Source organism: Sprattus sprattus (genome assembly GCF_963457725.1).
Source record: "Sprattus sprattus genome assembly, chromosome: 16".
Lineage (NCBI taxonomy): Eukaryota > Metazoa > Chordata > Actinopteri > Clupeiformes > Clupeidae > Sprattus > Sprattus sprattus.
This window is the reverse complement of record NC_137914.1, coordinates 13796695-13813200: the sequence shown is the minus strand read 5'-3', so window position 1 is coordinate 13813200 and position 16506 is coordinate 13796695. Positions and strand designations below refer to the sequence as shown.

The 16506-nt window shown below is 46.4% G+C and overlaps 1 protein-coding gene across 1 annotated transcript; it reads left to right on the top strand.

Annotated features, from left to right (window-relative positions):
* Nucleotides 1-6292: 6292 nt before the first annotated feature.
* ccdc120a (coiled-coil domain containing 120a) lies at nt 6293-14584 on the top strand (the record flags this gene model as incomplete). Its single annotated transcript, XM_080853498.1, has 10 exons — nt 6293-6340; nt 6609-6699; nt 7070-7200; nt 9094-9210; nt 9764-9887; nt 11147-11203; nt 11731-11878; nt 12640-12741; nt 13207-14307; nt 14454-14584. The coding sequence occupies 10 exons, from the start codon at nt 6293-6295 to the stop codon at nt 14557-14559; spliced, it is 2025 nt and encodes a 674-aa protein (XP_080709624.1). The 3' UTR covers nt 14560-14584.
* Nucleotides 14585-16506: the final 1922 nt, after the last annotated feature.

Sequence of the window (16506 nt, the reverse complement as noted above, 5' to 3'; positions counted from 1 at the left end):
CACAAATACACAAATAAGAACCCTCCCCACTGGCTTTAAATATTCAAATCATCTTAAAAATCTAGTTTGTATTCTCTCTCTCTCCCTCTCTCTGTCTGTCTCTATATCTCTCTCTCTCTCTCTTTCTCTCTCTCTCTCTCTCTCTCTCTCTCTCTCTGTCTGTCTCTCTCTCTCGGCACTGCTCATGTTTAAATTAACTGTCTTCCACTGGCCTTGCATCGCTCTGAAGTCTGTGTGTTATCTTTTATGGCTTAATGAGTTTAAACCCTTTACATCCTTACATCCCTGCTCTTCCCGCTTCTCTCTCCTACCCCATCCTCCTCCATCTCCCCCCCCTCTTTGTCCCTCTCTTTCATGAGCTCTCCTCTCATCTCCTCATCACTCTATGCGTTCTCCATGTACCATTTTTATCCCTCGCATATGAACTTCCCTCATTTCATTTCTCTCCTCCCTTCATCTCTCCTCTCTCTCTCCCTGTCTGTCCTCTCCTCTCTCTTCATAAGCTCTTCCCATAGGCTCTTTTCATCCCTTCATAGCTTTTGGTTTTCACAGGGGTTTGGGGGGGTAATCATTGCAGTGGTTCTCCACAGGTTTTAGGTGAAAAAATGAAAGAGAGAAAGAAAAAATGAAAAGAAGTCGTAAATCCTGTGTAGCCAGCAGGCTGCACGAGAGCCTGTTGCTGTCCGGCGGAGACTTAAGTGGATCTCCTCGGCGGGCGCTGTGGCTGTTTTTTTTGTCGAACTCGGAACATGCTACAAGGCATGTTGGACATCTCTCGAATCCCTCTCATGCACGTAATCCGCGTCTGTAGTTTTTATAACGCACTTCAGACACACAGGCTGCGTGGTGGAATGTGTTCTGTGTTGTGGTTTGTTCAACATGAAGGCTCACTGCATCTCGATGCCGCCACCCTCTTTTCTCTCCCCCTGCCATCCCCTGGCCCCTGGGGGTGTGTGTGGGGGGGTGAGACATATGCCCACCAGATGTGCAGGTAGCTGCTGTTTGTCTCCCAAGAGGGCAGTTCTCTCTCAAGCCTAGCTACCTGATGTACTGCTACTGCAAGATTTAGTTCTCCTTCCCAAACTTCTGCTGCAGGGCGGTTTCTAGAGAGATCCAAAAGGAGTTTATGTGCAGCGCTGTGAAACCAGAGGGCCAGGCCAGGGCAGCTGATGAGGGCCGCCTCAGTTGATTAAGTCTCTGGTATGGCATGCATGCATTTGCTGTCTGGGTGCAGTGGCCTGGTCGCCACTGGATTAGCTGAGAGAGGGTGCTTGTCGGACTCAATGTAGCTAGATCTGCTCCATGGCTTTTTTCAGTCTTGTTGTTCTTCGTCCAAAACAAATCAAGCTGCTGTCCAGGTTTCAATGAGCGTTTGTTTGAATCGTCACTCAACAAAGACAAATTAATTACACATGACGAATGACAAATGTCTAATTAATTTGTGTCACATAGCCTGCTGTAACTAATTACTCCATTTTGTGTAACTTTAATTTTGATTCGACTGGGTCATGCATCAACAAAGAAGCCTGGTACTACAGCGAATGCAGAATTATTATCACATAATAAGCAGTACACTTTGCAGTGGTTGCAGTTTCAGAGCGTAGAATCATAGACCAAGGTTGAAAAGAGCTAATGCTAGCCCCATTGTGAACACTAAGTGAGGCTGGACTGCCACATGGCCGGAGTTTCATCTTGGACTCATTTCCTAATGTCCTGTCAGAACATTTGTTTGTCACCACAAGCTAATGAACATCCCTCACCACCACACGTGAGCATAGCTCATTAGCGTTGGTTTGTTTTACCTGGTGTCCCCCAGACTGTATCTGTGCTGACCGTCAGCGGGGCCTGTGAAAACCCCATGTATGTTTAATGCGTTTGAATGTTTTAAGGTTTTCAGGTCGACGCCGAGCAGCTGAGGCGAGTTTAGTCGCATATGCTCTGGCCATCTGTCGTCGCCCACTCCTTCTTCTCCTCAGACCCCCACAGCTCAGCTGGAGCTGTTGGCCCTGCCAGTCAGAGGAAGTGTCTGTGGGTGTGTGTGGGTGTGTGAGGGTTTGTGTTGGTGTGTGTGTGGGTTTGTGTGTGTGTGTGCCCTCCAACTTGCCCAGCCGGGCAGGTTGGCCAGTGCTGGGAGTGTGGAGGGGGTGGGAGAGGGGCAGATTTAGTTGGCCCCTGCCCCCGGATGAGCACCAGGGTGGACGGGGGAAGTGGTGACCCTCAGTCATCAACAGCAGACAAACTCAGCTGTTAGCCTCTGACCTGACTGCTTGGCCAACAGCTGCCTGAGGTGGTTTTATAAGGAGGTTTGGTGTATTTCTTTTTTTCATCAGCGTGGCAGTATTTTGCTCTGTCTGTTCTTTCTTTTTTTATTAAGGAGCACATTCCAGTATGGGCTGAACCCTGTTTGTGTCGCGGCGGTTGACTTGTGCGTACAGTCGCTGGCGAAAGCTGCCATCTGTGCAGGTGCTGGGCATGCAGCGAGCACCTGGACGTCTCCCTGGGGCCTCGTAGAGGTGCGGCGCTGTTCCCTCTCTCCTCGGCCATTCATCTTACAGGAACACTCCCCTTCCTGGGCTGTAGGGCAGCTTTTAAAACAGAAGGCACCTTTAACTTCAGGGAACAAACACTCAGTTGTTGTTGCAGTTAAGTGTTGGGGTTTTTTGATCAGCTTTTTGCAGTGGAGGAAGGACACAGAATTGGTGTCACATACCTCTGCAAGTGAAAGCTTACCAGGTGTTAAACACTTCATTTTGTAACAAAAACACTTAGTTTGTATTTGCTTCAATTTGCTGCACTCCACAACCGCAAATACCATCAGTTTTTACAGCGTAAATAATTAAATAGTCGATAAATAAGTAATCAGTGTACTGGCAGCAGAAAGTGATCCATCCCTGTTTTCGCATTCATCTGCCACTGCACATATTTAAACAGTTGTCTGTAGACAGATGGGGAAATGCCAGGTCTTCCAGTGCCTTAGCCACTGGTGTTCAAGGGTTGGTCAGTGGATCCATGGGATTGACCGGGAGGTGCCAAAGACCTGCAGGAGCCTGGCACTCGGGCAGCCATTTGGTCATGTGTTGACCTTCATGCGGTGAAGTAGGCAGATGCCTCCTCACTCATGGTGGCTTTCATCTACAAACTCTTCAGTTAGAAAAATTAGGTGACAGGTCTTTTTGTTGTTGAGAGTGAGTTGCTAAGGATCCTTTTGGCAGTTTATGAATTGGCTTTTATGCAGGACTGGCTGCTTTGGAAGTGTTGCTTGGGCTTGTGTATTAGCTAAAGGTTATGCATGAATTATTCACTGTGTTTACTTGAAGCATGTAATTTTTGCGCAGATTTCTTTTATATGCTGTTTTCAATAACAATAGAGATATGTAATTATTACAAAAAGTTCAACTGAAGTTCACTTATGAAATGCCTAATGACCTAAATAATTGCATTATGAAAGGGAAATAAAACATTCATTTTTTCCAAATCAGTAGCTTATTGTGTGTACAGTGGCAATTGTAAATCGTGGCTATGGCAACAGGGGAGAACCTGTGGTTGAGATAGGTGCAGCCATGTGGAAATGCAGCTGTGTTCACACTTCCTCGTTTGTGCGGGATTAATTTCCAGCGGCACGCAATACGGGTCTGTCAGATCCACTGGGATCAGGGGGTAGGGGGAGGGGGTCACGTCGAGTCCTGGCAGAAAAATCTGCTGAGTTGTGCCATTTATGTTTCTGCAGGAACAAAAAAATGTGTGTGTGTGTGTCTGTGGGCTGTGGGGAGGGGGGGGGGGGGGGGGCAGATTTCAGCTCAGAGAGGGAGAGATAGAGGCGGGCATGGAGGTGTGCATCTCAAATGTTACAGTAAATGCCGAAATGTCATTGCTGTGGCACACAAGGCATTGGAGGCAAAGAAAAAGACAAAGAAAGAAAAAAAATAAGAGAGAGTAGGAGAGAGAGACTGAGAGACAGAAATGGACAGGAGTTTTTCATCGCTCCCCATCAGCTCGGCGAGAGTGAGGTGATGCAAGCTCGGACATGACCGAGAGAAGCTGCCGGAATGCCTGAGCGTCTCGTGAGGACAGGAGGCCATTTGTCCCACCATTTGTTTCGTTTCTCTGGGTGTCTGGCACACACACACATACGCTCAGTTGGAGCCAATCCACACTCCCTTTCCATCTGTCTCTCCCACACACATATACATCTTCATCCACTACACAGGAACTACATGCTCAATCACATCAATTCAATTCATCTTTTTCAACCCTACAGTGCTTTTCCATATAGTTTGGAAAAATCAGAGCCCTTTGACTCTGTCTGCACTACCTTTATAAGCATGAGTGTTTTAGATACTGTCTATGTTCCACCTTCTGTTTAGGTTGCCAATGAAAAGATATCATCAGTAAACTGATAATACAGCCATTCCCAGACAAAACAATAACATGGAGGCCTTTGCGGTTGCTAATGTGAGTTCAGCTAAAGCCACTTAGCTTTAAATGAAAAGTCAATGTGGTGAAAGGCATTTCTCATGCCTGCTGGCACAACTGAAATCAGCGTGGCCGTCAGATGAAAGTTGATCTCTGGCTTACAATGGGATTTCATAATGGCACAGCACCAATGGCCGGTGAGAGGCTTATCACTGCGGCGCTAGCAGCGGTGTTCCATTCGGTGTAACTCTACACTAAATCAACGGAGCCAGGCATGGCACGTATGTTTGCTCTACCAACATGTGTTTGTTTTTGTTTTGTGCTTGTCAGCTAGAGCTCCCTCACTTTCGTCTGTCCCCTCACTGACCTGTGTGTGAGTGTGGTGTGTGTATGAGTGAGTGTGTGCGTGCATGTGTGTCTGTGTGTTTGTGTGTGTGTGTGTGTGTGTGTGTGTGTGTGTGTGTGTGTGTATCATTATATACATATGTATGAATGTTGTGTGTTTGTGTGAGAGAAGGTGTAAATACAAGTGTATGTGTTTGTTATTCGTGGTGTGCTGTATGTGTGAGATCACTTGTAGCCACTCACACAACTCACTTTGTTTCACACGTAGTATTTTGCCCTTCACTCAGTCACTCCCTCTGCCCATCTCTCACATACCTGCTAGTCATATGTCACATTGAAAGTAAGTGCTGTCAGCCAGCCTTTGTTGCAGCTGTGTACTGCAAGCAATGTTACCCTTTATTCTGAATCTTCTCACCAGAACGTTTTCCCTGACAAATCAGTTCTCCAAGACCCGACTCACCACGCGAGCGACCCGAACGGAAATTATAATGATTGTTTTGAGCGCGATTGTTCTGCTCCGGGTGACCATGAAAAATGAAAAACAGCACGGAGGACTAGCCTCTGGGCACGTCCGCGGGAGTAGCTGAGGCCTGGCGGTGGGTGCCTGTGGGATTCCCAGAGAGATCACGTTGAGAGAGCGTGTTTTGCAGGAAGTGGCGGGCAAGTGCACTTGTGGCGCGTAAAAAACCTCAACCCTGTGTGTGTGGGTCTGCACCATTGTCTCGATATTACCACATCTTTGAGCATAACTGAAGCAAACTGAGAAAAGCTACTCTGTAACTGGAGAGTGTGTGGTTGAAGTCTTTGGGCCACGGGTGTCGGAGTATTGTTTGTGTCCATCAGTGCCCCAGGCTGCCATTTCTGTTTCCCTCTATGGCTTCCCGCTCCTGCTAACCATTTCCTGACCTTGCTGAGCTGGTCTTCCTGCTCTTCCTGACCCTTCCTGGCCCTTCTCAGGGTCGCCCATGTGGCTGGGGGTTGCAGGGGGAGGGGGGAGTGTGGGGCCTGGACAGCCTAACTGATCATTACAGGTCAGAAAGCTCTGACCCGGGTCAAAGACATGTTTACGGAGTGAAAACAACGTGGTGAACAGCCAGCAAATGAGCCGTGGGACTTCAAAGGGCCCAAGCGGAGAGTCTCCGAACGCCTGCTTCAGACGGACCCGCTGAGTGACAAGTAGTGTTTTGGGAGAAATCGAGACGAGCGGTCTGATTATAGGCTTGTTCTCTCAAAATATGTCTTGGGTTTAAAGAAACGCCCTTACCACCATGCCTCTCTTGTTATGCCTATGTAAGATAGGCTACTTTTGTATCCCTGCTGGTCCCTGTGTAGGTTGCAGGCTCCTGAAAGGCTGTATTTCACAAAAACCCTTATACTCGGGCTTGGCAGTTGTTTGCTCACTGTTGCTTTGTTGTGTGTTCCAGGGCACTGCCTGTGAAGAGATCTGAGCGTGAACGCGGTGGCTCCCCCCGCAGGACGTTTGAGATACTACAGCACTGCGAGCAGAAGGCAGGGATACTGCAGCCGTCAGTGAATGGCCACAAGCCCAGACTATTACAGCACTTATGACCACAGCCGGAGGGTAAGAGACCAGACAAGTGGCCTTGAAACCAGCACTCACCCATCGATTTATATTGCTCTACATCTTTTTGTAGCACATTTTGTTAATTAGCTTAAACATATGTCAAATAACACTTTTAAATCAATAACAGTTTTATACAATGTGCATTTGATTAAAGGCAACTAGAGAACAAATTGTCAGACTTCGAATGATATCAGCACTTTAGGAATGAAATCTAAACATAGAGTGTCACCATATTAACCACTGCCTTCTTTGTGCTTTTGTCTAGGTAAGCAGCCTATCAGGAGACAGCGAGAGCAGCGCGGTCGCAAAGGAGACTCATGCCATGGAGGTCAAGGGTAACCTGATCACAAGCCGTGGTGAGAATTAATTCAGCTACAAATAACAGCTCTTTGTCTCATCAGAGAAGAGATAATAATGATAAAAATTATTCTAAGAAAATTAGTAGCGTATAGTGTTTAGCACTGTTAAGATCCTGCCCTTACCCTTGTCTTCCTGTGCCTTGTGTTTGTTTTGTGTTGGATTATGCCTTTTTTGCTATGTGTAATATGTAAACATGTGTCTGTTATTGTATATGTGCATAATATGTATGCTTTGCTGTGTGTGTTTGTAAGAGAGAGGTGTGTATGTATGTGTGTGTGCATGTTTGCCTGTCTAACTCTCTGTTTTCTGTGTCTTTATACTAAATTGTCTATGGTGTGTGTGTATGTGTGTGTGTTTTGTATTCAGACCTGCAGGCCGGTCAGGACAGTAAGCGGCAAGCGGAGCGGATCTCAGAGCTGCAGGAGCGGAGGCGCAGCCTGCAGTCGCTCCTTAACGTCCGTCTGGCGGATCTGCGACGCGTCTGTCTACAAGAGGCGGTCAGTGCTGCCAACAATACCAGGCCTGCCTCTAATTAAGCAGTCTCACGAGACAGGAAGTGCTGCTCACTGAATATCAGCAGGGCTGAGATTTAGTTGTAGGGATGAGGCAGTAGGCAGTGTACCGAAGCTAATTCCACACTGGTGCCAATTTTCAGTAGTACTTCAAGTTTGATCATTCTTAACATAAGATGGCATTCTTAAAATCAACAATTATTCATTTTTGTAGTATCCTTGATTTTGGCAGGGCTCCATTGAAGACCTTCTTTATTGCCAAGAAATACATCAAATGACTGTATGTTAGGTGATACAGTAAAATGCAGCGAATGTCAAGTGTTAACTGATCTTGTGCAAGTTACTCAACTGGGACAAAATGTGAAGCTACTGACATGGTCTTCAGTCAGTTATGCCAACATACAACCAACAAACAATTTTCACATTCTTACCCAATGAAGAGACCATGTAAACAAGCAGCTGCCACAGAATCTCTCGCACACCACCCTCACAACACACATATAACCACTAATGCACGACCAGCAACTCATGAACAATTGCAGTCACCACAAACACTCTCAGTACACATGCACTCTTCAAAATACACCGCATCTCACACAAACATCAGCATACTAACTCAGTCACCACACCCACCCCAAATGTAGAACCCCTCTACACACACTCACACACACACCGACACAAACACACACACACACAGGCGCACACACAAACACACAACCACCACCACAAACCAACTCGCAGGACCACTGCAATGCATAATGGTACCACTGGTCGACTATCCAAGCCTCGCCCACCCTGCACCCTGCACACAGCGACACGTCTCTCTCCTCCCTCTCCTCTTGTCCCGCCCCGTCCTCAGGAACAGAAATGTCAGCTCAAGGAAAGGCTCCAAGTTTGCACTGACACTCATCCCACTCCTGAAGCACAGCCTCCACCCTCCAGTCAGGTGTACATGTGCTAAAAGGCATCCTCTGACAGGCCTGCCAAGCACTCAAGGCCTCCCCAAACCACGAGCTCTGACATTCTGTCCCCTAATATCCACACTAGAAGCATGTAATCAGTGACAGGCTAGTCTTTTTGATGAGATTTGATTCACTGTGTTCTCACTGTGTTTTTCTCCGAGGGAGTCTTAATTTCTACACGATATTACGCGTAAGGAAAAAAAAAAAATTACTACCACGCTTACACAACCATAAACACTCAAACTCAAAAACAAGCACACAGTTGCTGACTCTGTTCCCTACACACAACCACCAACTGACAGTAACAGCCAGCAGTACACACAGCCCCTGCACAGCAACAAAACACCACCTGCACACATCGCCCACCAACAAGCACATAACAACTGATCCCCTCTCGTCGGCACAACCCCAAACACACCTCCCCTGCACCATCACTGACCCAGTCCCAGTTCCAGGGCCTGCTGTCTCTGGCTAGCAGTGTGGCAGTGGGCTGCCAGAGTGTTCCGCCATGGCTGCCGTGCGAGTCCAGGCCTTCTGTTGTTGAGGGCACACTCTCCCTCGGTGAACTCTTCACACCTAATCTGCCTCAGCTGCGTCTCTGAGGCCTGCACTCGCTTGGCTTGGAGAGAACAGAAGGGCAGAGAGGGGCTCAGTAGCTTTTAGAAATATGTTTTAGTGAAGGAAAATATGGGTTTTAGAGGAGCATTCACTGTACATCCAGGCTTTGTCTCTCTGAGAAACTAGCAAAACAAATGTATGAATGAAACAACCAGAACAGTCAAAAATAGTTCAAATAGAAGCAATTCATTTAATGTATCCTGTTATTATGGATATACTATAGATGACTGTGAATATAATATTTTTTAGATTGGATTATTCCGTATTAACTTGCTGTTTATCTCCCATCCTTGCTCAGGAGCTGATTGGAGAGGTTCCCCCTGAGTTTCCTCTGGAGACTGGAGAGAGACCCCCATTTGTGCGCCGGCGGGGGGGCTCGTCACGGCATGGTCCCAAACACACAGGGAAGGGAGAGGTGAGGAGAGCATTAGGGAGATACACCACACACACACACACACACACACACACACACACTGAAAATTCACCCTAGTTAGTCCAATTCAATTCCTTCACTCTCAGCTCTCCTTGCTGGCAGGGCCTGGCCTCCTTCCAATTCAAGTTGGAGCTCTCCTGCTTTCATAAGCACATGATTCATACAAGGAATAGATTAATACAAGGCACTTGATTCACATATTCTTAAGTCATTAACAGTGTTTGGAAATAATCTCTATCACACACACACACACAGGTAGGTAGGTACATAGGCTTTATTTTCACACACTCATTTTCCTGGTTTCAGATATGGATCAATTAGATCAGATAAATCCTGTTTTTATCCAAGGAAGGTGTGAGCAGTCTTGACACATGGAAACACACACACGCACACACACGCACCCGCACACTCACACACACAGAAGTCCTTTGTGTGAAGGGCTCCCTACCTTGTTAATTAGAATAGAGCACATTAAAATGATAAATTGAATCTCCTCATCTTTACAAAGAGGCCATTTTCTTTCTCTGCACCACAGGAGGAGGAGGCCAGTCAGCGGAAGATGAAGAAGACGCTGTTCAGTGGCACCCTCCGCAGGCACAACGACTCCGAGCAGCAGCCGTCTCACGGCAAGAGAACGGTTCACCGTGGATGCCACACAGGTACACTTCTGCGTGGTTAGCACTTGGCTACATACATCGACCCTCATGTCCTTTTTTGCATAGTAGGTATAGATTTGAGATGGCCGTGTAGTTTGTTATGGATTATTGTGGATTTGTGATGGCAGCAGTCAGTATAGTGTGGTGAGAGTGAGACTGAGGTAAACATCCCACCCTTCAGGACTGTGAGAGAGATGGATTGTAACTGCCAAGAAAGCAAAGGATCCAGGGTGGTGGTCACAGATATTTAGATGCATTCTTGGGAAAGGCTGTCAAGGAGCATGTCTGTCTAATTATAATGAATATCAAGGTGAATTATCCCTCCTAACAAGAGATCAGGTGAAATATTAAATAAAATAGACAATAGAAAGTGTGTTTCTTGGTATGGTCTGTTCTTTCTTTCCCTCATCTGAACTTGCCACACAGAGCTGACCATCTTCCATCACACAGTGTGCGACCCACCCTTGAAAGCAGTGACCGCAGTGAGATCTCTCATATCCAGTGCAGAAAAATCAATACTAGTGTGAGAGTCAATAGCAGGGTGGGGCTGCAGCAGCCTTCATAAATATTCCATGGCTTGGGCTCTGTGGTCTGCTAAGAGACAGCACCAGGAGACATGAGCCAGGGGATGAGGGCAGGCAGGCAGGCAGGCAGGCAGGCAGGCAGGCAGGCAGGCAGGCGAGGATACTCAGCCTTTGCACACGGTCAGGCCAGCTTAACCCCCACACAGCCAGAGAGGTGATGGACTGTGTGTGTGTGTGTGTGTGTGGGGGGGGGGGGTTCGGGTGAGGCATTTAGGGAGACCATTTAGGAAAAGTCACTGTGTTCACACACCCTGGAAAAAAAGGCCCACCTTAGATAAGCAAAGACATTGTGTGTTGTGTGTCGTTGTGTGACAGGAAGCGTTGAGTTGCCTGCCCCTTCCCCTCATTATTCCTGTGCGGACGCTCTACAGCCCAGGGGTATCCGCAAAGAAACTCTCTCAAACACACACACACACATTCACACACAAACACATGCACACACGAACACACACACACGTGTGCAAAAACACAAATACATACATAAGGTCTGCTTAATGTTGAGTCTGAATTACCTGCCCCAAAGACTTTGCTTTGCTTGTGTGTGAGTTCTATATCCTTCAGAGTTCAGATTATTGTTTTTAAGACATGGTTATATTTACTGTGTGTGTGTGTGTGTGTGTGTGTGTGTGTGTTTTGACTCTCCTCTGTTGACATGCCTGTTTGTGTGTGTGTCCTTAGATAACACAGTGAAGTCTGAGAGCAGCTCCACCTCAGACTCCACGGGGCAGGACAACGGTAAGCCAGGCAGCAGAGGGGCCTCAGCAGGCCTGGTTACTTCCACTCCGCCGAGCACACATGCACATTACTCACACTCAACACACTCGCCCTCTCGCTCGCTCTCTCTCTCTCCACCTCGCTCCACCTCTCACCACCTCTTCTCTTTTCCCAACCTGGCTCTGGCTCTCTTCCTCTAACTCTCACTTATTTTCTACTACTTTCTCACCTGACACTTCTCTTCCTACCTCTATTGCTCTCCCTTTCTCTCTTAATATTTCTCTCCACCTCCACCTGTTGTTTTTCTCACACTCTGTCCATCTCCCTGCTCATACTGTCTGTCTGTCTGTCTGTCTGTCTGTCTGTCTGTCTGTCTGTCTGTCTGTCTATCTATCTATCTATCTATCCATCTATCTATCTATCTATCTATCTATCTATCTATCTATCTATCTATCTATCTATCTATCTATCTATCTATCTATTTATCTATCTATCCTTCCGTCCATCCATAACTCCTTTCCCTCCCTGTCCCTCTTCTGTTGTCACAGATGAAGTGTTCGCTCCAGACTGTTTGTCCCCGTGTCGTGCCCGGCTGGCTCAGGAGAGTCCAGACAGCAGGTTCTGTCGTAAGCTCTCCCCTGTGGAGATCTACTACGAGATGAGGACGCGCCGCAACTCGTTGGCCAGCTCGGCCAGGTACACACAGGCTCTTGACCTCCGGTTCAAAACAAAGTCTGCTGTCATCCCAATGAAGGGAATGTGCACAGCTCTAGACGTCATCTCTGCATCTCAACAACCCTCAGTAGCTCAGGGAGCTCAGGGAGCTCAGGGAGATCAGTTGCTATTTAGCTATCAGTGCGTATTGCCATACGTGTACCCAGGGTGCGATTTGTCCAAAAACCAGAGGGGGGGATGTTTTTTTTTTTTTTTTTATCGTGAAAAAAAAACAAGCAATACATAGGCCCAATTCTCTTCATATACATGCATCATATTTGTCTATGATATGATGATCGCTGCTAGACGCTCAGTTCTTGTGCTCCCTCTCATTCACGTTGAAATACTGAAACCGAAACTGAAACTTTGAAACTGAAACGCAACTGTTTTGGACAGAACTCGCTATTCAGTGAACAAATATTTTCATATTCATTGTACAGTAGCCTATACACAGAAATTAGCAAAGCCAGCCAATTCTGCGCTGTCACAACCTGTCTGTTTTTTCATTGTTTTTTTAGTAATTGAGGGTTATCCCCCCCATGTATGAAATTCATCCAGCTGAGGTGGGGATGTAAAAACCAGAGGGGGGGTAAATCCCCCCCATCCCCCCCGGCAAATCGCACCCTGCGTGTACCAACTAAATGTAGGGGGCACATGGGACAGTTTTGTTTTTTCTTTATTTTCTTATTTAATTAACAGTTGGTGTGTACAAACTACTAACTGTAACGCCATTCTCTTAACAGCCCAAATCGCTCTCTCCCGAGAAGCGTGTCCAACCTGGAGGGCAGAAGTGTTCCTGCCACCCCGCTCCTGTCTCGCACAGTCCCCACCACGGCACACATCAGGTCAGTTGCTCCTGGTCCACAGAGCTCAAGCCCAGATTAGATCCACAACTAGTCACATAATTTAAAAAAAATCCCTCTGGATTAATTAAGTATCTATCTATCTATCTATCTATCTATCTATCTATCTAATAGGGGGGTTAAGATGTTTTTGATGGTGAAGGTAGTTTAAAGTGATGATTATCAACCGATCTCAGAGAGATGGAGACATCAGGTAAACTGTACTAAACAAGCAGTAAAAACACTAATGATGCTAACATTCAGCAACCTAAAACATGCTACCCTAGCTGATTGAAATGACTTGAAAGGTTAAATAATTATTGATGAATGCAGCCTTAAAATTAATGACTGTCATGTGCACAATGATTGTATTTTCAGACTTTTATTATTCATATCACTTCATCAACAACATCACTTCAAATATACAATTTATTTTTTCCAAATGTCTTGTATTCTCTTCTCTTACAGGTCAGAGGTATCTGCGACTAAGCAGTGGTCAGACAATCTCGGGGCACCGCAGGTGGTGCCTCTTCAGACTCAGGATGGGTCCTCATCAGGGTCCTTAGAGCAAGGCGGCACGTACAGCGCCCAGGCAAGGCGCAGCAACAGCTCGGAAGCACTTCTGGACCGTGCTGTCTCTGTGGATGATGGCGGAGCCCAGCGGAATGGGATGCCTGCCAGGGGGGGTCCTTACAAAAGCTCAGAGGCGCTGACAGATGGTCGCCTGAGGCAGGCTCAGAGGGGCAGCCCCGATAGGCAACCCGGCGGACCCCCTGACCCGAACAGAACCCGCACCTCTGTTGGGGGCCGCGCAGGTGGAGGGAACTACAATGAGATTCTGCTGGACTATGTGTGGGGGAAGCAGCAGAAGATTCAAGCCCAACAGCAGCAGCAGCAGAGAATGCAGCCTCATGTCAACGGTAAACCTCGGCCATGGCCTGAAGGTTCTTCAGGACCCCCTCTGCCCCACTATAATGGCTTCCCCCCCTCCTCACAGCCTCTGCATCTCTCAGGTGGACCACCAGCCTATAGCCCACATATGCTCCGGGGGAAACCAGGGGAGCCACGCCGGGTCAAAGTCACCCGGACTAAGTCCTGTGGGCCGTTCATACCCCTCCAACAGCACCAGCAAGAGACCATCTTGCTGTCAGCATACTCTGAAAACCCACCTGCCACAAATGGTTCCTCCTCAGCTGCTGTGTACCAACAACACCATGATCCTCCAGGCCCACAGAACATGCACCGGCCGCCGCCGCAAATCACAGCAGACTCCTCAGTCTCCACGCCAGAAGACGGCAATCGCAGCTTGCACAAGGCCCTGGCTTTGGAGGGGCTCCGAGACTGGTACTTGCGGAACACCCTTGGTCCCACAGCAGTAAATGGAAAAGGCCAGGAGGGGGCCCCTCTGCGCCGTCGCACCACAAACTCTCTGCACGGCTCTCACGGCCCCCACCCTCCTCTCACCCAACAGCAGAAATCTTTCCAGGGTGATGCACCCCACTACTCCCAGTGCCACAGCTCCCAGCTGCCACAGTCCCAGACCTTCCATGGGCATCCCCTTCATGGCAGGTTAGAATTATAATGAATTACAGCAGAGACATCAAACTCTCCATGAATGTTAAAATTAAGGTGTATATAGTTTTCTGTGGCCTTCTAAGTATTTCTGCTCAATTCTTGGATGTATGCTAACTTGAAATACTTTGTGTTCGGTACAGGTCAGTGGAACTGTCTCTGTATCAAGACACCTTCCCCTCCAAAATGCAGGAACTGACCCTCAAAGAGTCCAATGCTGAGCGCCCCAGCCCAGGCACACTGGTCTGACAGCCAACCAGCCCATAACATGCAGACAAAAGCACAGACATTATCCAGCCCCACTGCATCCACCGTAACTGGCAGGTGTGAGTGGAACTTGATGGAGATGACTTGTAGTAAGAAATGGGAAGGGAGATTCTCAATGGACAGAGAGTAGAAGTGTGGAGGATATGAAAAGTAGCATTTGTCCTGTAATGTTCTGCACTGAAATTGTCTATGTAAAAAAAAAAGCCCGTGGGCCACATTAGTTTCCTTCATGAGGAAACTGAAAAATGTCCATTTATATGCCAACGTTTCTAGATTTCACATCAAAATAAGAGTACTTAGGATATTTGCCTAAAAGTCTGTCCAGAGTAACAGCTTTTTAGTGCAGAGTGCAATGTTATTATTCACTCAGTGTGGGCTTAAGCCGTTATCTCAGTACTAACAGTACAGATCAAAGTTTTCATAACAAAATAGTTAATGTATTACAAAGGTTATTACGGCCAACCCTTCAACCACTGAAATACTTCCAAGTATTTTTTGCAATCATTTTTATATGGAAACTAACTAATGCACCCATTTTTCTCAGGCAGATTATTCTATCCCTATTTTTGAATATAGTATCAATATTTGCTGGCAACATTTGAATGAAAGCCAGCCAATATTAAAGAAGCAATATTATTGTCACAAAAATTTGTATGAAATACCAAAAAGTAAATGCATAATGCATATCCTGGCCTGTATTGTGGACTTGTAATATAACATACATTGGTATGAATGTAGTATGTCATGATGAACAACTTCATGAGATCATCTAAATTCATCTATTAGTGTTCAAACTGTAAATGGATGACCTCTCTAATTTAATGGCTGGCATATTTTAGAAAAGCTAAACAAACTGATATTTTTTGTCAATTGTTTATCTATCTTGCAGCTGAAATATTTTACCTAGATTGGAACACTGTTTCAGATACTGAGATTTCTACAAGGAGTGTGTGGTGAGCACACCAGTCATGTGACACGTGCAGTCACAGAGATTACTGTATACTCTTGTACATCTTTAGTTTCATTTCTCCAGATTGGTGTACACATGCAACACAGCTTTCCCCCCGTCTTATGTAACATGTTCTCTTGGCCCAAAGCATTTCAGCAGTATTATCAAGGCATCACACAGTGGGATGGAAGACACAGTGCCATATTAGGGATTCTTTTTTATCGGTGCCAGTATTCCCCAGGCTTAATTTATTACAAGGTTAGCAGCCATTATAAAATTCAAAAAATTGGAATTCATAGAATGAGGGAACTACCGTTTCCCTTGCCTTTGTAGATAATGGGAAAAAATGTATGTGCAAGGAAGGCCCACCCTGTCTTGAATGCGCTTCAAGGATATTGTTTTATATAATTTTGCCAAGCCATCAGTGATTGTGTTTTGAAACTCGAAGTGCTCATTATATTCTTGTCTATTCTCTTGTGTCACGAACAACCCACCCCTGAATTTCTAATCAAAGAAATGGTTTTTGAAGCACCACTTTGTCAAAATTGGCCACTAGGGGGAGAGCTATCCCCAGTTTACTGTAAATAACTCTAACTCTCTCAGCCATAAGTGACAAATGACAACAGTATGGATGCAAAGACGAGGTCAAGAAGCAGCAACTGCAGCAAAAAATCAATCAGCCTGCTACTTGCAGATGTTTCACCATTGCTATTGCACATTCTTGTGGCTGTTCCTTGTATCCGACATACTCATTACTATCTTGTCATATGTTGATAATGTTGAAGATATGGGTAAGGGCTGTCAAAGTCATGTGTCATTTTATTCTTCTGTACTGCCTACTGTATGTTGTACACATTTCAATCTCAAATGTTTTCTGTTTGTTTTAACAATGATTATCACAGTGTATCCCATTACATGTCAGAATGCCAGCTGTCAACCATTGTGCCTATCAGCTTCATCAAGTAGAAATGTCCATATGT